This window comes from Leuciscus leuciscus (genome assembly GCF_965113295.1).
Source record: "Leuciscus leuciscus genome assembly, chromosome: 1".
NCBI lineage: Eukaryota > Metazoa > Chordata > Actinopteri > Cypriniformes > Leuciscidae > Leuciscus > Leuciscus leuciscus.
In genome coordinates, this window is record NC_138725.1 from 1541865 (window position 1) to 1564601 (window position 22737).

The 22737-nt window shown below is 44.0% G+C and overlaps 1 protein-coding gene across 6 annotated transcripts in view; it reads left to right on the forward strand.

Annotated features, from left to right (window-relative positions):
* The first annotated feature begins 2300 nt into the window (after positions 1-2300).
* The window catches only part of LOC309479874 (uncharacterized protein), a 169144-nt gene continuing 148707 nt past the window's right edge, over positions 2301-22737 (forward strand). Inside the window, exons 1-3 of one of the 6 annotated variants that reach the window (XM_082144151.1) lie at positions 2312-2946; positions 3336-3644; positions 3748-4083. In XM_082144151.1, coding sequence (XP_082000277.1) covers positions 2886-2946; positions 3336-3644; positions 3748-4083 — 706 coding nt within the window. In that variant the 5' untranslated portion in view covers positions 2312-2885. Of the gene's footprint in view, positions 2947-3335; positions 3645-3747; positions 4084-22737 lie in introns of all 6 variants that reach the window. The other 5 variants (XM_082144152.1, XM_082144153.1, XM_082144154.1 and 2 more) reach the window with 5 other exon arrangements.

Genomic DNA, 22737 nt, shown 5'->3' on the forward strand with positions numbered 1-22737 from the left:
TACATTTATAGTTTTCTTGCATTTATAAATTATTTTTTGTATATGCACTGCCCATGTTAATCTTTTATCAAACCATATGCCCAGGTATTTAAAGGTGTCAACCCTTTCCAATTCATTATCTGACAATTTTGTTTTTATATCATCAGTTATTTTCTTTTTTGAAAAAAACATTGTTCTGGTTTTATCAATTGAGATTCTAAAACCCCATCTAATGGACCACTTATCCACTACATCCACTGCTTACTGTATCTTATTCACTACAAAATCAACATTTCTCCCTCTTTTCCATAATGCACCATCATCTGCAAACAATGCCACATCCACACAATTCTCCACCTCCTTAAAAACATAATTTATCATAATGGAGAACAATAAAGGACTGACAATACTCCCTTGCGGAATACCATTTTCTACCCGATGCCGCTCACTTGTCACCCCTTTTATCGTCACCGTTATTGTTCTACCTGACAAGAATTCCTTAATCCAATTGAAAATTATTCCCTTGATTCCCATATGACTTAACCTAATCAAAAGGCCTTCCTTCCACATCATGTCATATGCTTTCTCAATATCGAAAAAGACAGCCACAACTGATTCCTTATTCACTTGAGCATCCTCTAAATATACTAAAGGATCCATGGTACCTCTACCTCTTCTAAAACCACTCTGATAATTTTGTATCATTCCTTTTGTCTCAACTGTATATACAAGCCTATCATTTATTATTCTTTCCATTGTTTTCCCCATTTGGGATGTAAGTGCTATTGGTCTGTAGTCAAATACTCCTGATCAACGGGGATGTTCTGCAGAGCCTTAAATAAAACCACTTCTTGGTCTTCTCCGTTAACAACCATTTTCCAGCAGAATGGCTTTATATTGGCCGGAGGAATGATTGATGCGGCAGCCAGACGTGTCTGCTAGTGGGTGACAGCTGCAAGGGAAGGTCTGGGCATCAATGCACAGGCCTTTCTCCCCGGATTTACAAAGGTACCCTGCCTCTTCCTTCAGATCCTCCATCATAGCTCTCCCCTCAGATGCTGTGATGATGACCTTGCCGTGGTAATCACAGACAGTGTCACCACTAAAAAAGTTTCTTGTCGCAACCGCTCCTGTAATTAGGAGAACATTACATTTCGAGTTACTGAATATACTTTGCATGTAGACAAACGTTTCAGGATTTTAATTCTAGTTCTTGGTGCAGTTAATGGCTGTTAAAAGGTACAATTTACATTTTTGTATTTTCTTGCCTTGAAAATAACTGAAAGGTTTTCTCACCGAAACCTTTGGGAGGACCACAATCTTTAATAGCAAGACCTGTCCAGGCCTGCTCAGCCACACAGTGCTGCACATAAGGGTCGGTTTCGACCTTCTGCTTGGTGGACGGCTTCCACATCTTGACTACCTCCTCTGCTTTGGGGCAATGGGTCGTCCACCCCTCCTGACCAATCAGCCTTGCCACTTTTGCGGCTGAAGGCCTCCGCAGACTGAAGTAACCTGAAAGACAGAATGACAAGACTTTACTCATGCAAGTCATTTGTCACAGTGAATCAATGTCGAATTAATGGGTGCCAATGCTGTATTGATGGATTTGGAGACTTACCGAGAAGATAGTCTTTCCTTTGAGCATATTGTGAAAGCCGCCATTTATCACAGAACGCTCTGTCTCCAGAACAGCCAGATTCACTCTTAGATGGAGGCACACATTTTTAATTTCTTGTGATTTGAATCCGATTTTGATTCAATATCGATTAATTTGGATAAATATTAGGTACAGATACATGTTAATTTTTCTCAAGAAAAAAAAAAATCTCACCTAATGCTGTAAATATAATGCCCTGTCAGCTTTTATTGTTATTAAAGGTTAAAAATAACAACTTAACTGAAATATAAAAGGTTTTTTATTATAATGCTATACTATTTTAACGATATATGAAAAAAAAAAAAGTAATATTGTGCACATATTTAGCAAAATACTCCTCTAGCTAATTTGTCTAGCCAACTAGCGTGCTATGGTCATTAATGTTCCTGAGGTAAATGTAACGTCTGTAGGTTATAGTGTTCTCCAGCTGTTATTGAGCTCTTCCGCGGGTGAAAAACACTGATTATCGATATTATGTATGAGGGATATACATTTCGGTAAGTTGTACTGTATCTTTCAACACACCTATTGTTCATTCGTGTTTATTTGCTATTAACTAGTAGTGAAGAGTAAGAGATGATCGGTTCAGGAGATACAGCGATCTGTCACGACACATTTACAAGCGCCAAAACCGTATTTATTGTTGAATTTCATGATAAAATGGACAGAATCTGAGAGATGAGAGTGTGTTTCATATCAATAGTAGCCTTGTCTGTTGGTGTCAGTCCTCTTTGCTTCATGATTTTCCTCTGCGTGAGAAACTGGATGTGTGTCGTGAGAGCGAGTGAAAAGTGTCGATTGCCTGATTCTCAGCATTGGCAGCCCTGCATGAAGTCAAATTAATCTCCATAACACACCACTGAGGATTTGTTCTGCATGATATCAGCATTGACCAGCAGGTGTCGCTGTGTGCATTCCAAACCTGGAGAAATCAACCACTTTTACACACATCAGGCTGGAAAGCTTTAAAGCTTCATGAAGCTTCATCTCACCATCACTACCTTCAGGTTCACTCAGCTCAACAGTTATACGCTATATTAGCAATAATGATTATTTTGGGAGTCACGGATGAGCTTTGATTGGTGGTTCCCATCATGCACTGCAACATTAGGCTTTATGTTTATTTCACCAGTGATGGTTGGTTGGTCAGATGAGAGGAAGTTAATAACCACAGGAGGAGCTGATGATGTTTAAAGGAGGAGCTGTAACTATATATAATGAAGAGGAAGACTGACAGAAACAGAAAATGGCTGATAAGTGTGATCTGTGTCTGCTGGGACTGATCATTCTCTCTTCACTTCTCACAGGTAAAGAAATCTGTATTTTCTCTAAAGACATTTAGTGGAATTAGTCTGGAAAGAGTTCATTTGAACATGCTCAGTTTATTCTTGCACACATTCACGTTGTGATCTCAGAGTTGTGTATTGATACACACAGATCATACTGTATTATTCCTGATACTGGACATAGTGTCACTCAAACATCTGATGATGAAGAATTATCTTCATATTAAGAGTGTGTCAGTGATTTGAACAGCTCTCTGATAAAGACTAATAGTTTATTCTGGAGAGTGTGTTGTTTGCTTTAAGTCAGGAAAAATACTATGATTTAAAACTTCTGCTTTTTATGCTGGTGTGTTTTATGTTTCATTTATTAATATATATCATAATGATCACTGAGATATACTGTGTTTCAGGAACCAGTGGAGATGATCATGTGTACATCAGTTCTGGTGAAAATGTCTCTCTGTCCTGTAATAATGCTCTTTCTGACTGCAAATCAACTACATGGATCTACATTAACTTATTCAAAGGTTTATGGGGAGTTGAACTGATTACTGGAGGGGTAAAGAATAAAGACACAGAGAGACTGAGTCTGGAGTCTGACTGCTCTCTGAACATCAAGAACGTCACAGAACAAGATTATGGAGTATACACCTGCCAACAATATGTGAATAGAGAAAAACAAGTACCTGATGCTGTTGTTTTTCTGCATGTTCTTCATGGTAAGTTTATGATTATGTGGTCAATTTAAAAAGGGCAGATTCTCCCTTTAAACTCAGATGATGATTGAAGAGTCTGTGATTTGTGTCTTGTGTTCAGTTTCAGTGTCTCCATCATCATCATCACCATCATCATCTTCATCCTCACAGACTGAGATCAGTCCAGGCCGCTTTGTGACTCTCTCCTGTCAGTTGTATTCTATATTCTCCTGTGATGATCGGGTCCGTTCTGATGGAGTTGAGCTGTTGTGGGTGAATCAGGCTGGTGTTGATCTGAAGACATACTCCAGATATCAGATATTATCATCATCAGATCAATATGACTGTATCATCACTCTGACTACAACACTCCTGAATGAAGATGACAACAGAGAGTGGAGATGTCAGCTTACTCGCAGAAATCAACTGGAGACCTCAGTCAGATACACTGTCAAGTATTCAGGTGAGAAAACACTCTTTTCTGACAGATTTGTGAAAACTTCCACAGATTGGCTCTACTCTTTCTGATGGCTTCATACGTTTTGGAGTTGTAAAATATTAGTGGTCAAAGTCATAAACTGCATAACAATCCTTATAATTCCCAATATTGGCCTCCTACATGGCTCATACATGATATCGTCGCTGTCGGGCGGAAACCTCGTATGTCCAAATTTGGTCAATTTCATATTTTTTCACAAATCGATGCTATTGGTCAGTCCCCACGTGGTTCTGTTATTTTTACAAATTATTAACCAATCTAAAGTGTTGAAAATAGCTTGAGAGCAAATCTCGTAACCCCATTGGACACTTCAACTGTCTGAGAATCCTCGTAACTCCACCTCTTCTTGACTCCGGGGCGGGAGCCTCGCGGCATTTTGTCTCCTCAGGATTGAAACTCGCAACGATTAAGAAACCCTCGTCGAGCAACACGTAAAGCAAGCCTTAACTCTGATTTTATCTGTGTTAAACTATGATATCAGTTATTGATGTATTTTAAATGTCTACGTATTACTAGGCTTATTATTAGGCTTATTATACTTGTGCATTGAAGTTTTAAAATGTATCTAATATAATACTTGAATTGAATTAAATGTTTTGGATACCAGCTTTAAATTATTGTTTTTATTATTATTTTACTGACTCGAAGTTGGCACTGTGCATATTAAATACCCCAAGTAGCAAGGTTTTCATTTATGGGAGAAAAAGGGTCTGTCTACTGGCGCCAGTAAGTTAAGCCTATGTTTGCATAACTCTGTCTGTTTTTTAGACAATAACGAGTGAAAATAGTTAGGTTAGATACATTTGAGTAGGCTTGTTTTGTTACAAATCGATAGCTGTAATGCTTCGGTGCAGAAGGAAGCCCGTGAGCCACGGAGGTAAGTTTGCGTGCAGATTAGGCAAATTTCCACCTATTAGACAACGTTAGTCAGCTCATCATTTTTTGTTCTGCTTCACTTATAGCTCTTAAACCTTTAAAATGGAGTTTAGGAAGATGTATGTAACCACAGTCGTTAGCTTTGATTAACTATTGAAGCCTTTTCTCTTGTCAAAAGGCTCAACGCGACCGCCGATTTTGTTTGCGTGCAGATAATTTCCGCCGATTTTAGACAGCCTAATATTTTGGTATTGCATCACTCATATCTCTTAAACGTTTAAAATGGAGTTTAGGAAGATGTATGTAACCACAATCATTAGATTTGAATAGCTCTTAAAGCCTTATCTCTTATCAAAAGGCTGAACGCGACCGCAGACTGTGATGAACACTGCTGGCAGCAGCGACGTCTGTGTCCGTTCCATTCTAATCAATGACAGCGTAACCTCGTATCTCCCCGCTCCCAAGTCATAAATCTCGTATCTCCGATTAAACATGATTTTAGGGAAATGTTGTGTTAATGTTGGTATACAACAGTATATGATAGCAATATAAGGTATAATACCAACTTTAACGATACAATGTTTAATAACTCAAAAAATATGCAGTTTTTTTAATTTCCTGAAAAATAATGGTTTTGGAGATACGAGGATTCCGCCCGACAGCGACGATATATTGCATAAATCAGACGAGTGTATTAAAGCCTAGTATGACCCATGTAGGAGGTCGGCTTTAGGAATTATAAGGCTTATGTCCTTCATTCAAGCTGAAGGTTTATTTGCAGAAGCTCAACTGTGTTTCACTCTCATATAAACCAGGAATAAATTATACAGTAACACAGTAATACAGTTATACAGTAATACAGTACAGTCTCTTCTCAACTACTGCCACTGTAAACTGTGATGATGAACACAAACTGCAGGTCATGATCGATATGAACATATGATGTTTAATAAATAATAAATAGATTTATTTTTGGTGAATAGTCATTCTCCTCCTGACAGCTTGAGAGTGAAGTAAGAAGATAATAGATGACAGACTCGTGCACATATTCATCATTTCTGTGATGTGAAGCTCCAGTATTATGTGATGATGATGTTGTGTATATGTGGCATTATGTGTTGAACTGAACTAACAGACGTGATCCACAGATCCAGCTGATACAGCATCAGAAACTGGAGTCAGTGTGTCTGCTGGATCATTATACAGAGGTACGACACGTTCATTTATACTGACAGCTTTATAACATTAAACTATCAGTCAGTCTGTAAATGCTTCATCAATAACTGTTGATAGTTGAATACCCTTGACTTCAGTCATGTACAGTTTCTCTTCTTCCTCTCATGTTTCCTGCAGTGATTGTGATTATTGTTGAGATCGTAGTTTTGCTGCTCCTACTGTGATTCTTCTTCAGATCATCTGTGCAAGAAGAGCTGGTGAGTTTTGAGCCGCACACAATCTGATGATTCACACTCATCTGATCTGGAACAATCTGCAATCATGATAAAAACACATACGAGAGGTCAGTCAATGCTTTTATTTTGCAGGGAGGAAGGACTCGAAGCACCCAGAGGAAATAGAGATGCCGACAATATTAGAATAAAATACTGATGAGTTTAGAGCCAATCTGCAGCAATATTTACAATAGCAAAAACTTACAGAGGATTGTTCATTGTTTTATTTTCTTCTTCTCAGAAAACAGAGAAAAAACTCTGAGCACTTATAGTGACAATCATGTTTAGATTAAAATGTGTGTTTTTTACAGATTTATTTTCATTTATATGGATTTTATGGATATATTTGCCTACAGTGTTGAAAGTCATTGTCTTGCGCTTCATATGTAAACTGCTTTAAATATAATATTAATACAGTAATGGACAGACTCAGACTGTATAATCTCTCTCTGTTCTGTGTGATGGAGCTGATTTGAGGATTCTTGGATCTTGTCTGTTCATTCCTGTTTTTAGCATCTTTTTTCATTTTGAACGACTGCTATAATTTTCTTAATAAACCTCTGCAGTTGTGTTTAATAAGTCTCCTTTCCTGAGATGTTTGTTCCCCTTCATGAGCTCGTAATGTATCGTAATATAGAATAGTAAGTGTGAGTATTAATGGGTCGAGTGCTGATGAAATATATGCGTTTTCAGCCGTTTCTTGAAGATGGCTAAAGCCTCATCAGCTCAGGTTGAGTTCGGCAGGTCGTTCCTCCAGCAGGAACAGTCCAGGTGAAGGTCTGAGAAAGTGATTCTGTGTCTCTTTGAGATGATGCACCACAAGACACCGTTCACCTGCAGAACACAAGCTTCTGGAGACACATCGGTCTGGATTAGTGAGTTTAGGTGTAGAGGAGCAGAGCCAGTGGTTGTTCTGTAGTCAAGTCATTGAGAGCATTACAATAGTCCAGGAAACTGCTAAAATAAAGAAGGGAGACTAACAGCAGAAATACTGTCATGTGCAAAATATATCCTTCAGAGCTAATATCCATCGTTCAGAGCAGGTGTGTCTTCTCAGACATGTTTCACACACACGTTACACAAAACTTCACTGTGGGATTGTGTAACTATACAGTAACTCTAGCAGGGTTTCAGCACTCAGTTGTTCAGATGAGAGGAAGTTAACCACAGGAGGAGCTGATGAAATCTCTAACTAGATACAACAAACTGTGTTGGTGCTTCGAAGCTTTTGACACAGTGCTCAACTTCACCATTTGGTGGTCAGTAATAATTCCTACACCAACTGTGTCATTCAAATGTTTTGTTCAATGGGATGTCGTTGTAAGGTTTATTTGTATATGTAAATAAGCATATTTGTCATTTGTCAAGGCAGGCCACATTTCAGTGTATTGCACAATACAAGGACAATAAAGACTTTCTGTTCATCATTGTTACTCACCTTCTAAATACAATGTTTAATATGCCAATAAATTGGGCCTATGTGATTTTTCATTGCACCATTTTTGGGCCTGCCAGTATTTGAGAGGGTCCTCACTTTGAGGGAGGTGTGTATCATTGTATCTCTTGACCTCTATGGTGGCATCAGCATTATAGCTTTGATGCCGTTGTGTCTCACTGACCCAGCTATCCAGGAGCTCCCACAGGTCATCTGAGGATGGTGGATTCGAGCTGCCTGAGATGATGATGCCTCTGCTTGCTCACTGGTTAGCCAGATCACTGAAGCACTGAAGGTGGTGGTGGCGCAATGGATAAGACACATGCCTTTGGTGTGAGAGACCCGGGTTCGAATCCACTGTGAGACACCAATGTGTCCCTGAGCAAGACACTTAACCCCTAGTTGCTCCAGAGGCGTGCGACCTCTGACATATATAGCAATTGTAAGTCGCTTTGGATAAAAAGCGTCAGCTAAATGAATAAATGTAAATGTAAATGTAAGCACATTCACCCGTCAGCAGCTTCACGGGCATTATCCTGGTTGCCAAACCCAAGTGTCTTAAATCTAGGCTCCAGCAATGTGGCCAGTGCAAGCACACGGATGGACTGAACATTACATGTACTGCTGAAGAGCCATCCCTAAGAATGAAGTAGATGTATTTCTTGCCAGGGCTGTTTTTTCTGCCACCTTGTGCTGAATCATCCTAATGATTGGGATGATCTTTGAAGCTGACGCTCTCTTCTCCCCAGAGAGCTCTTTAGTGTTATGCTTGAAGGGTGCCAGTACTTCAAGGCTTTCAGAAATTATGTCAAAATCAGCACTTGAAAGTGGCATGATGTCGCTTGACAAACTAGCCAAAGCAGCACCAACAGGCTGTCACATGCCTGTCCTGTCTTGTGCTGCACATGGGTGTTTTGTTATTTTGGGCCATGTGCTCTTGTCTATTGTCTAGCCCCTCCCATCTTGTTATCTGATTATTGGTTAATTTGTCCCACCTGTCTGTCTCATTACCCTCCTTTGTTTGTTCCCCTATTTAGCCTCCTTGTGTTTGTAGTCTGGTGCTGAAAAGAATACTACAAGGTAATTGGGAAAGGGAGAGAGCACAAAAGTTCAGTTTTGGGTGGATAGGAGATGAGGCAGCAAGAGAATTGGGAGTATATGAAAAGGAATTCTGCCCAACTGTAACATGGCCTGATACACCGGTATGGAGGTTAGAAACAATGGAAGTTGATTTTAAGTTACTTCGAGTCAAAGCAGTAAGTAATAGTACAGATCTGGTGGCGGAATTTTATAGAGATATAGATTTTAAATATAAAGAGTATGTTCAGATTTATACAGATGGATCAAAGGATCCAGAAACAGGAAAGACTGGATCTGCAGTTTACATTTTTAATCAAAGAGGTGAGATAAGCAGACGAACAACAAATGATATGAGTGTGTATGCAGTTGAATTATATGCTATTATGATAGCATTAGAATGGATTGAGGAAAACAAAATTAAAAAAGCTTTGATTGGAAGTGATTCAGTGTCAGCTTTATACAGTCTCATGACTGGTATATCTAATAGCCATCAGGATTTACTGTATTCAATATTGATAATGTACACAAGAATGAAGGAAAAGTGTTATGAGATTCAACTGATGTGGATTCCTGCTCATATTGGCATTGTGGGTAATGAGAGAGTGGACAAGTTAGCTAAACAAGCTGTTAAAAAAGAGAATATTGAAGTAAATATTAAGTTGTCAAAGTCTGAAGGAAAGAGTGTAATATGGAAAGAAGCCATTAGAGAATGGCAACATCAGTGGGACAGGGAAACTAAAGGGAGACATTTGTATGCTATTCAAAATAAAGTAGGGGTTGTGAAGAATAGGGGAGGGAGTAGAAAAGAAGAAATAGTTATGACAAGATTAAGGATAGGTCATAGTAATTTGAATAGCACACTACACATTATAAGGAAGCACCCAACTGGTTTTTGTGGTTGTTGTCAGGTTGCAGAAACTATAGAGCATGTGTTGTTGAGTTGCAGACAATATGAAGAACAGAGGAAAAATATGATGGAAGAGTTAGGAAAAGTTGGAATAATAGGGACAGGAGTGAGGGAAATACTGCAAAGTGGGGAGAATGAACAAAGCAGAGGAAATATTTTCTTTTTTTTATCAAGAACAGGTCTGATGAGAAGAATATGATGTAAATGTGCATAAAGGAAAATAAATCCGGAAGATGGCGGTAGTGCAACATTAATGGATGCAAGCTGCCGATAAACCCTAAAGAAGAAGAAGAAGTCTGGTGCTGGTTCGTTGTCCGAGTTGCTTGTTCCTGGAGTCTCTGTGTTTTGAGTTTTTGTACCTTGTCTGAATGTCACTAATAAATTTCCTCTGCATCTGTATCCTCGTCTCATGATCATCCATCACATGACAGAACGAACCAGCCAAAATGTGGATACAGCGGAGTGAGATTTTTCCTCAAGGAGAGGAGAAAGGATCCTCTATTTCTTTGCTGGAGTATTTCGCTAGGTGCGCTCAAAGGACTATGGAGGAGGAGAGGACCAAGGCAGATGGCAGTCAGCGGAGAGGAAAGCCTTCACCGCTGGTTCCGAAACGGAAGAGAGGGAAGAACCCCTCCGTGACAGCTCCGGTGGACCCAGTTCCGGTGGACCCGGGTTTGGTGGTCCCAGTTCCGGTGGTCCCAGTTCTGGTGACCCCGAAACGGAGGAGGAGAAGGAAGACTTCCTCCATGCCTGTTCCGGTGGTTCCTGTTCCGGTGGTCCCGAGTCCGGTGGTCCCGAGTCCGGTGGTCCCAGTCTTGGAGGTCCCCGTGCAGTCTGAGGTAGACAGAGCAGCTGAGCCTGTGTCTTCGGACCGGATGGCCGCCGTCGAGCCTGTGTCTTCGGACAAGGTGGCCGCTTCCGAGCCGGATCCAGTGTCTGCGGACAAGATGGTTGCCGCCGAGCCTGTTCACGTCACGTCTGCCGAGCCGGTGGTGCCAGTTCCAGTGCCTGAGCCGTTGGTGCCAGTTCCAGTGCCTGAGCCGTTGGTGCCAGTTCCAGTGCCTGAGCCGGTGGTGCCAGTTCCAGTGCCTGAGCCGGTGGTGCCAGTTCCAGTGCCTGAGCCGGTGGTGCCAGTTCCAGTGCCTGAGCCGGTGGTGCCAGTTCCAGTGCCTGAGCCGGTGGTGCCAGTTCCAGTGCCTGAGCCGGTGGTCCCTGTTCCAGTGCCTGACCCTGAGCCGGTGGTCCCTGTTCCTGAGCCTGAGCCGGTGGTATCTGTTCCTGAGCCGGTGGTGTCTTTTCCTGAGCCGGTGGTGTCTTTTCCTGAGCCGGTGGTGTCTTTTCCTGAGCCGGTGGTGTCTTTTCCTGAGCCGGTGGTATCTGTTCCTGAGCCGGTGGTGTCTGAGCCGGTGGCGTCTGTTCCTGGGCCGCTGATATCTGTTCCTGAACCGGTGGTATCTGTTCCTGAGCCGGTGGTGTCTGAGCCGGTGGTGTCTGTTCCTGAACCGGTGGTGTCTGAGCCGGTGGTGTCTCTTCCTGAGCCGGTGGTATCTGTTCCTGAGCCGGTGGTGTCTGAGCCGGTGGCGTCTGTTCCTGGGCCTCTGGTATCTGTTCCTGAGCCGGTGGTGTCTGAGCCGGTGGTGTCTGAGCCGGTGGCATCTGTTCCGGGGCCGCTGGTATCTGTTCCTGAACCGGTGGTGTCTGTTCCTGAGCCGGTGGTATCTGTTCCTGAGCCGGTGGTGTCTGAGCCGGTGGCGTCTGTTCCTGGGCCGCTGGTATCTGTTCCTGAGCCGGTGGTGTCTGAGCCGGTGGCGTCTGTTCCGGGGCCGCTGGTATATGTTCCTGAACCGGTGGTGTCTGTTCCTGAGCCGGTGGTGTCTGTTCTTGAGCCGGTGGTGTCTGTTCCTGAGCCGGTGCCTGTTCTTTGGCCGCCTGAGGGGTCGTCTCCGCCCCGGCCGCCCGATGGACTGTCGTCTCCGCCCCGGACGCCCGATGGACTGTCGTCTCCGCCCCGGACGCCCGATGGACTGTCGTCTCCGCCCCGGCCGCCCGATGGACTGTCGTCTCCGCCCCGGCCGCCCGATGGACTGTCGTCTCCGCCCCGGCCGCCCGATGGACTGTCAAAAGAGCCAAAAGAAACGCTGTCTTGATGGACAAGTGTTTGATATCCACAGATTGGATTGGCTCAAATGGGGCACCTTTCATGGCCTCCAAGACCGTGGAAAGGTCCCATATGGGAACTGAAGAAGGTCTGGGAGGGTTTAACCTCTTCGCTCCTCTTAGGAAGCGAATGACCAGATCGTTCTTCCCAAGTGACTGGCCTAGCGTTAGTTTGACAAACGCCGCTATAGCTGCCACATAAACCTTGAGCGTGGAAGGGGTTCTGCCCTTTTCCAGAAGCTCTTGTAGGAAGGAAAGAACTTCCGTCACCCCACAGTCCTGGGGCGACACGCCACGGGCTGTGCACCAGCTAGAAAACACAGACCATTTTGAGGAATAGAGCCGTCTCATAGAGGGAGCTCTAGCCTGCGTGATCGTGTTTAGCACTCCAGTAGGGAGGTGAGCGGGTACCCATTGATGGCCCACACGTGTAGGGCCCAAAGCTCCGGGCGAGGATGCCAAATCGAGCCCTTGGCTTGGGTGAGGAGGTCTCTCCTCAGAGGTATCGGCCATGGGGCAGAGCTCGCTAGCTGCATCAGAACTGGGAACCAAACCTGTTTTTTCCAGAACGGAGCTACTAGTAGCACCGAGCATCCATTTTCCCTGATCCGCTCTATTACCTGAGGTATGAGCGCAATGGGGGGAAAAGTATAGAGCGGGCAGCGGGGCCATACGTGAGCCAGCGCATCCCTGCTCTTGGAGAAGTATATCGGGCAGTGAGCGTTTTCTTGAGACGCAAACAGGTCTACTTCCGCTTTGCCGAACTTCTTCCACAGCAATTGGACTGTCTGTGGATGTAGGGACCATTCTCCTGCTGGAACATTGTTCCTGGACAGTCTGTCTGGTCCCAAATTCAAGTGGCCGGGCACATGGGCTGCTTTCAGCGAGCGCAAATTGTGCTGGACCCAGACCAGGAGGTGTTCCGTCAGCCTGTGAAGGGTTCGGGATCTGACACCTCCCTGGTGATTTATAAAGGCCACCACCGCCATGTTGTCCGAACGAACTAAAACGTGGTGTCTTGCTATCTGGGGATAGAAGCGCCTGAGCACTTTGTCGACTGCCATCATTTCCAGGCAGTTTATGTGTAGAAGCTTTTCCCGTTCTGACCATAGGCCAAAGAACGGTTTGCCCTCGAGCAGCGCTCCCCATCCCGAGGTGGAGGCGTCCGTGGACACCACCTTCACACTCGAGGAAGTCCCCAGGCTTACTCCTGACCGGTACCAGTCGGTCGCCATCCAAGGTTTCAGAGCTGAAGCGCATTTCTGATCGACCTTGAGGCGAATACGACCGGAGTCCACGCTCGGCGCGGCACACGCGCTTGTAGCCAGAACTGTAGTGGGCGCATCCGAAGGAGGCCCAGCTGAAGCACTGGCGATGCTGCGGCAATAAGGCCTAGCATCCTTTGAAACTGTTTGAGCGGGACCATAGCGCCGCAGCGGAAACTTTCCGTCATGCACTGAACGGTCAGTCTGCGTTGTGGCGATAACTGAGCTGTCATAGACAGCGAGTTCAGGTCTGTGCCCAGAAAGGATATTTTCTGACTGGGAGACAGCGAGCTCTTCGCCCAATTGACTTTGAGACCTAATTTCTCGATGTGCTCAAGTAAACGGTCGTGTGTTCTATGAGCTCTGTACGAGACTGAGCCAGAACTAGCCAATCGTCCAAGTAGTTCAAAACTCGCATCCCCCGAATTTTCAGGGGAGCGAGGGCCATGCACTTCGTGAACGTACGGGGTGCTAAAGAGAGGCCGAACGGTAGGACTGTGTACTGATATGCCTTGCCCCCGAAGGCGAATCTCAAAAATCACCTGTGATGTGACGCTATTTGTATTTGGAAATACGCGTCTTTCAGATCTATCGACGCAAACCAGTCCCCCTGGCGAATTTGCGAAAGGATTTGTCTGGTCGTGATCATTCTGAAAGGGCGCTTTGAAAGCGCTCTGTTCAGGCGTCTTAGATCTAGAATGGGTCTGAGACCCCCGTCTTTTTTCGGTACCAGGAAATATCTGCTGTACAAGCCCCCTTCGCTCTGAGCTTGAGATAAGGGTTCTATGGCCCCTTTGCTCAATAGTTTCGCTATTTCGGCTCGAAGTAGATGAGCTACTTCCTTCTTTACCGTAGTTTCGACTCGCGCCTCGCAACGGCGAGGGTGTCGAGCGAACTGTAGCGAATAGCCTCTCTTTTATAATGTTCAGCACCCATTCTGATACCCCGGGAAGCTGTGCCCATGCGTTCGCATGAATAGCTAGGGGTTGAATGAAATCTGCGCTCTGGCCGTGACATTGTGGCGGCTGAAGAGCTCTTATGTGCTGAACATAGGTGCCGTGCTTGCGGCAGTCGAGGCGGGGGGCGCGCTGATGACAGCAGGCAGCCTGCCCGCGCTTAACTCTGTTATAGCGAGTAGCTGAGAGAAGGCGGGCGGGCGAAACCCTTCGGGGTTCGACATGTCTGTGAGTGCATGTGGGCGCGACACAGCGGGCACATGAGAAGCACTGAATACACCATTGGTCTGTGACCGTATGTGTTTTGGTTTCGTTTTTTACAGAAACCGGAAGACATGCAGTGTGCAGTGTGCAAAATTAATATTAAAGAGGTGTGTGAACTTGCAAGTACGATGTCAAGGACTGTAATTTGCTCTGGCCCCCTTCCTGTTCGCAGGAGTGATGAGATAGTTAGTAGATTGTGTTCGCTTAACGGTTGGCTGTCTAGGTGGTGTCCGCTTAATAATATAGAATTCATAGACAATTGGAAAAGTTTTTGGGGCAAACCTGACCTGTTGAAAAGAGATGGTATTCATCCCTCCTGGGATGGTGCTGCTCTTCTCTCTAGTAATATGGCTCATAGTCTTAGAGCTCAAACATGACAATCTGGGGCTCAGGTCAGGAAGCAGACAGACTGGCTTAACCGACTGTCTGCTAGCGGCCTCGCGTTACCCAGGTCAGATAAATCCTATCACATAGAGCCTCTTTCACCTAGCTATCATCATATAGAGACTGTGTCTGTTCCCCGAATTTGGAAATCCAAAAAACCCATCTAAGGTTAATTTAATTGATGTTCAACAAATAAAAAACAGCTATATTACAGATGAGCAAATGCTAAAGCTTGGGTTGCTGAATATTCGATCGCTTACTTCTAAAGCACTCGTTGTTAACGATATGATTTCAGATAATAACCTAGATGTGCTGTGTTTGACAGAAACCTGGCTAAAACCAAACGATTACATTACTTTAAATGAATCAACCCCGCAAGATTACTGTTATAAACATGAGCCTCGTCTGAAACGCAAAGGGGGTGGTGTTGCTGTAATTTATAGTAATAGTTTCAAAACCACTAAGAAATCAAGTTTTAAATATAATTCTTTTGAAGCATTGGTGCTTAATGTAAAAATATATAGTGTAAACGATAAACGTTTGAGATTTGTGCTGGCTACTGTATACAGGCCACCAGGGCACCATACAGACTTTATCAAAGAATTTGCGGACTTTCTATCAGAATTAATATTGACTGCAGATAAAGTACTAATTGTTGGTGATTTTAATATACACATTGATAATGAAAAAGATGCATTGGGATTGGCATTTAAAGACATTGTAAATTCAATTGGAGTTAGACAACACGTGTCAGGACCTACTCATTGTCGTAATCATACTCTAGTTCTAATATTATCACACGGAATAGATGTTGATGCCGTTGAAATTCTGCAGCAGAGTTATGACATCTCAGATCATTATCTAGTCTCGTGTAATTTGCATTTAGCCAAGGCTGCAAAGCCGACTCCGTGTTTCAAATATGTGAGACCTATCACTTCTGCTACTAAAGATTGCTTTATTAATAATCTTCCTGATCAGTTTCATCATCTCAGCATCCCAGATAGCTTAGAAGAACTAGATATTGCAACAGAAACTTTTAACTCTCTATTTTCCAGCACTTTAGACACAGTTGCTCCGTTGCGCTTAAAGAAGATTAAAGAAAATAGTCCAACGCCGTGGTACAACGAGCACACTCGGGCCCTTAAGAGAGCAGCCAGAAAAATGGAGCGCAACTGGAAGAAAACAAAACTAGAGGTATTTCGCATTTCATGGAAGGAGAGCTCAATTACTTACAGAGAGGCTTTAAAAGCTGCTAGATCTGCTTATTTTTCAACCCTATTAGAAGAAAATAGACATAATCCTAGGTATTTATTTGAAACGGTGGCTAAACTAACGAAAAATAAAGCTTCAAGCACCGAAGTTTCCAAGCAACACAGCAGTAATGATTTTATGAATTTCTTCACTTATAAGATTGATAATATCAGGGACAAAATTATAACTATGCAACCGTCTACTACAGTATCGCATCAGGCAGTGCATTGTAGTCTCCCTGAGGAAAAATTTGTTGCTATAGGAGAGGAAGAATTTACTAAACTCGTTAAATCATCTAAATCTACAACATGTATGTTAGACCCTATACCAACTAAGCTACTGAAAGAGATGCTTCCAGAGGTCCTAGATCCTCTTCTAAATATCATTAATTCATCTTTGTCTCTAGGATACGTACCAAAAACCTTTAAGCTGGCTATGATTAAACCGCTTGTTAAAAAAACGCAACTTGATCCTACAGAATTAGTCAATTACAGGCCGATCTCGAATCTACCTTTTCTGTCAAAGATATTAGAAAAGGCAGTATCCTCACAACTGTGTTCCTTTCTTGAAAGAAATTATATCTGCGAGGATTTCCAGTCCGGATTTAGACCGTACCATAGTACTGAGACTGCTCTCGTTAGAGTCACAAATGATTTGCTCTTATCATCCGATCGTGGTTGTGTCTCGCTATTAGTGTTACTCGATCTTAGTGCTGCATTTGACACCATTGACCACAACGTTCTTTTAAATAGATTAGAACATTTTGTTGGCATTACGGGAAATGCACTAGCATGGTTTAAATCATACTTATCTGACCGTTATCAGTTTGTAGCAGTAAATGATGAGATGTCTCATCGATCACAAGTTCAGTATGGCGTACCACAAGGCTCAGTACTAGGACCGCTGCTGTTCACTCTGTACATGCTCTCATTGACAAATGCGGAACAATTAATTCATGCGTTCATGACCTCAAGGCTAGATTATTGTAATGCCCTACTGGGTGGTTGCCCTGCACGCTTAATAAACAAACTACAGCTGGTCCAAAACGCAGCAGCTCGAGTTCTTACCAGAACCAGGAAGTATGACCATATTAGCCCAGTTCTGTCAAAACTGCATTGGCTCCCTATTAAACATCGCATAAATTTTAAAATATTGCTGATTACTTACAAAGCACTAAATGGTTTAGCTCCGCAGTACTTGAGCGAGCTCTTAACGCATTATAGTCCGTCACGTCTATTGCGATCTCAAAATTCCAGCCAGTTACTAATACCTAGAATATCAAAATCGACTGCTGGTGGTAGATCTTTTTCCTATTTAGCACCAAAACTCTGGAACAGTCTTCCTACCATTGTCCGGGAAGCAGACACACTCTGTCAGTTCAAAGCCAGATTAAAGACACATCTCTTTGACCTAGCTTTCACATAATACATTATAGACTTCTATAATTTAATGTTAGGCTGCATATATTAGGTCAGCCGGAACCGGGAACACTTCTCAAAAATCCTGATGTACTCGTTACATCATGAGAAGAATGGCATCTACGCTAATTTTAGTGTCTGTGTTTATCCCGAGGTTTTCCTGCAGCCTGCCGGATCCGGGCCGTATCCAGATCTGACGAAGGACCTTCGCCTGGACCGATGACAACGCAGTGCTGAAGTGCCAACTAGTCTCTCCCTATGGAGGATCCCACTACCACTATACAGATAAGGCGTTGTCGGGAAAATCCGTTTCGCGTTCCTACCCCAAAGCAACAAAATAAAATAAAATTCTTTATCAAAATTTATAAGGAAAGACAAGTACTTTGTTTAGGCTTGGCTTGTAGGGAATTCCAAACCTGCGTATATTCAAACGCACATAACAATAGAACCCATTCTAAATGCGCATGTGAACGCCATCAGCGTTTCTCACAGGTTCACGTTTAAAGTCTGTGTAGAGGGAATGGTGTCGTCTTAGCGGCCCCTAATTTAATAACAAATGATCGTTGCGACGGAAGCAAATCAATCAAAACTAACTTTAGATGGAAATAACTTAACTCTGCTATAAAGCCAAAACAATCTCTGTTACCTTAAATTATACGCTTATCTCTGTAAAGCTGCTTTGAAGCAATCTACATTGTTAAAAGCGCTATATAAATGAAGATGACTTGACTTGACTTGACTTGTATGTGAGCACTGAGTTGTGGGCACATTCACTATATTTAATGCGCGAGTCGATTTTATGAGCGCGAGCTCTGTGTGATGAGCTGTGTTTGTGTGTAGGAATGAGCACGTGATAGTGGGCATTTTTTTCTACACTCATAACACCATCGGCCGTGGCCGGAATACCAGGAAATACACTCTTTGAGGGATACATCTGGGTTGCCGTGGAAACGGCGTTTGTAAGCAGGCAAGCGGGCTGTGTTACCGACTTGTTTACTGCTAAATAAGCTGGAACAGTCACATTTTCTGGAACTGAGCGAGCTGGTAGTTTTGGTGGAAGTCTGGCCGTAGCGAGACTTGAACACCGTCGTTTTCCTAGAAGGGCTAGGACGACTTTGAGGCCTCGGGCTTGATTTCGATCTTTGGCCGGGGTCCCGCTGAGGACGGCGGCCAGCAGACCGAGAGAGCGGTCTCGAGCTTCGGGCCTGTTTCCGCTGTGAGGCGGCGGCGGGCGGTGGCTGCGGCTGTGAGCTTCGAGCAGACGGCTGTTTAGAGCGACCTGTTGCGGAGCTAGCGCGCTATGGCAGGAAAAGTTAACCACAGGTGTCTCTCAGCAACGGTGAGAGAGGCCATAATCCGCCCTATGGCCTGTGCAGCAGATTTAGTAGCGCGAAGAGCGAGGTCTGTAGCGCTTCTCAAATCTGAAATGCTTACAGCTTCCAGTCCTTCCTCATCGAGTTTGCAGAGAAGGTTGGCTTGGAAAACTTGTAGCGTGGCCATTGTGTGCAACGCAGCTGCAGCCTGTCCAGCGGCGGTGTAAGCGCAGCCGTGCAGAACTGAAGTGGTGCGGCAGGCTTTAGAGGGGAGCGCAGTCTTAGCGCGCCGTCCAGTGGAGGGCGGGCAAAGATGAGCAGCTACAGCTTCCTCTTACTGCAGGAAGAGAGTGGTATCCTCTGTTTTTAGCATCATCGACAATGGAGAATGCTGCAGAAACAGAAGTTTTCACTCTGGCTGAAAAGGGTGCAGACCAGGATTTCGCGAGTTCTTCGTGAAGCTTCAGGAAGAAACAGCGCGGGTCTAGACGGTGTTGCAACACGGTCCCCTTTAAGGAAACAGCCATCCAGTGTGCTGGCTCTACGGGCGCCGACCACTCGAGGCCGAGGCTCTCAACGGCCTGAGAGAGCAGACGCGTCAGCTCTGACTCAATATTAGCCCGTTTCCCAGACGACTCACGAGCAGGGGGTGCGAGATCCACAGAGCTCGACCAATCCTCACTGCCTGACGCTAGGGTAGAGCAGCTGTCCTCCTCTGTAAATGCCACATCATCAGGCTCATCCGCGACGGAAACGGCGGCAGACAGCGGCCGTTGTCCGGGGGTGATAGACTCGAGTGAAGCAGGCGGCGAAGCTGGCGGGCGACCCGGCGAGCTCGTCTCAGTAGGAGGAGGTTCAGAGCCTCGCTGAGCGCGGCGCTTTTTACGGCGCGGCAGCGCAGCGGGCTGGGGTGCAGACTCGTGAAAATGTCCTCCGAGTCGCCATAGGCATCAGCTCGCAATGAGGGCATCCGCCGTCAGCGAGCGCGAGAGCTGCGTGATCTTCTCCCAGGCAGGAAACGCAATAACGCATGGCGGTCCCCGTCGCTGAGAGGGGCTCTGCACGAGCCACAGAAGTACGAGGCATCTTAAAAAAGACGCTCGGCTCTTTTAGAGAGAAAAAGTGTGAGTCGCGGGGCAAACACACACTAGCAATGAAAGGATATAGTGCACCGGATAGCGCAGCAGGAATGTCAGCAGAAGGCGGCGCGGCCAGCGGCTTCGATGCAGACTCGTCCCGCTGAAAGGCTTCTTCAGACTGCGCGGCTTCTCTCAGAGTCCAGCGATGCGTGAGCTCCGCTGAAGAGATGAAAATCAGTGAACCAGCCTCTCGACGCTATATTTATTTATTTATTTATTTATTTATGAACATTTATTAGAGGATAAACCCCATGAGATGAAACATCTCGTTTTCATGGGGGTCCTCAGGATCATATCCAAACAACATAAAACAGCAGAACAACAGAGTAGATACAATCAAATCATAATAATAATAAAATAATAATACAACAACAATAAAAGAAAACCAAAAACCTTAGCGCACGCACTCACACACATCCACACACACACCTGCACACACACGCACACACACACACACACACACACACACACACAAGCTCTCACTAACCCCACCCATCACAGATTGACTTTCATATATATACTGTATAAAAACATACATGACACATATCGATGCCAAATCCGAGATGCTAGAAACACAGACAAGTATTCTGAAGATATGTCAACAAAGCAGTTCGGAACAGAGGAAAAGACGTAAGCGAGCGAATGTATGCAGGACGGCTGTTCCAGTCACGAGGGGCTCTAACACAGAAAGCATATTTCATATTTCTCTCTTAACTTAATATTTATAGCCCTAGGCCACGCCTATTTCGGCGGGACGCTATGCAAATGGGCGCGAAGCACCCCCATTGGTCAAGGCGTCAAGAGGGCCTTCTCGATAGGCTGCTGCAGTTGCCGCAGAGCAGCCAATCGGCGCGCAAGCTGCCTCGCCTATGTCTGTATGCTGCTGAAACGCGTTTTGCATTATATAAAAAATTAAGGATAATTTTTGGCTTCAGTATCTCACGGAAAGAGACTTTCCCCCGAGCGTAAGTTCTTACGCAGTACGAGAGAACCTCTCGTAAGAGAACGTTACTTCCACTATGTTTGTCTGATATGAATAACACATGTCGGCAAATTATATTTGAATAGATTGTTATTGCTGCTTCCACAGACATCAGTGTGTATTTTACAAACTCCAGATGTATTGTTTTACTCGTGCTTGTGTGTATTTAAATATCTGAAACCTAAAATAAACATTATGAGGTTGAAAACACTGCTTAGTTGTGATATATGACAGCGCTGAACGCGTCTGGCTCAGCGCCAGCCAACGCGCGAAAGCACAGTTTGAATCTGGCAGTTATGCGACGTCACTGAACATTCTAAATGTGGCACCGTAACGTTACTCTCAGGGGCACAGAAATAACAATCCCATATGAGACCATACCGCTCAAAAGGTTAATCATGCGGCGCCCGAGTGCATTTGACCGGCATAAAATCGGCATATGTCAGACTGACCGGCCGGTTGCTGGTCATGGCCGATCACGTGAAAATCGGCCAATGCCGGTCACCAGCCGATCAATCGGTGCATCTCCAAACCTTATAATTCCCAATATTGGGAAACTTCTCAACTACTGCCACTGTAAACTGTGATGATGAACACAAACTGCATGTCATGATCGATATGAACATATGATGTTTAATAAATAATAAATGGATTTATTTTTGGTGAATAGTCATTCTCCTCCTGACAGCTTGAGAGTGAAGTAAGAAGATAATAGATGACAGACTCATGCACATATACATCATTTCTGTGATGTGAAGCTCCAGTATTATGTGATGATGATGTTGTGTATATGTGGCATTATGTGTTGAACTGAACTAACAGACGTGATCCACAGATCCAGCTGATACAGCATCAGAAACTGAAGTCAGTGTGACTGCTGGATCATTATACAGAGGTACGACACGTTCATTTATACTGACAGCTTTATAACATTAAACTATCAGTCAGTCTGTAAATGCTTCATCAATAACTGTTGATAGTTGAATACCCTTGACTTCAGTCATGTACAGTTTCTCTTCTTCATCTCATGTTTCCTGCAGTGATTGTGATTATTGTTGAGATGGCAGTGTTTGCTGCTCCTACTGTGATTCTTCTTCAGATCATCTGTGCAAGAAGAGCTGGTGAGTTTTGAGCCGCACACAATCTGATGATTCACACTCATCTGATCTGGAACAATCTGCAATCATGATAAAAACACATACGAGAGGTCAGTCAATGCTTTTATTTTGCAGGGAGGAAGGACTCGAAGCACCCAGAGGAAATAGAGATGCCGACAATATTAGAATAAAATACTGATGAGTTTAGAGCCAATCTGCAGCAATATTTACAATAGCAAAAGCTTACAGAGGATTGTTCATTGTTTTATTTTCTTCTTCTCAGAAAACAGAGAAATACTCTGAGCACTTATAGTGATATAATCAAGTTTAGATTAAAATGTTTTTTACATATAAAAAGCCAGATTTATTTTCATTTATATGGATGTTATGGATATATTTGCCTACAGTGTTGAAAGTCATTCTCTTGTGCTTCATATGTAAACTGCTTTAAATATAATATTAATACAGTAATGGACAGACTCAGACTGTATAATCTCTCTCTGTTCTGTGTGATGGAGCTGATTTGAGGATTCTTGGATCTTGTCTGTTCATTCCTGTTTTTAGCATCTTTTTTCATTTTGAATGATTGCTATAATTTTCTTAATAAAACCTCTGCAGTTGTGTTTAATAAGTCTCCTTTCCT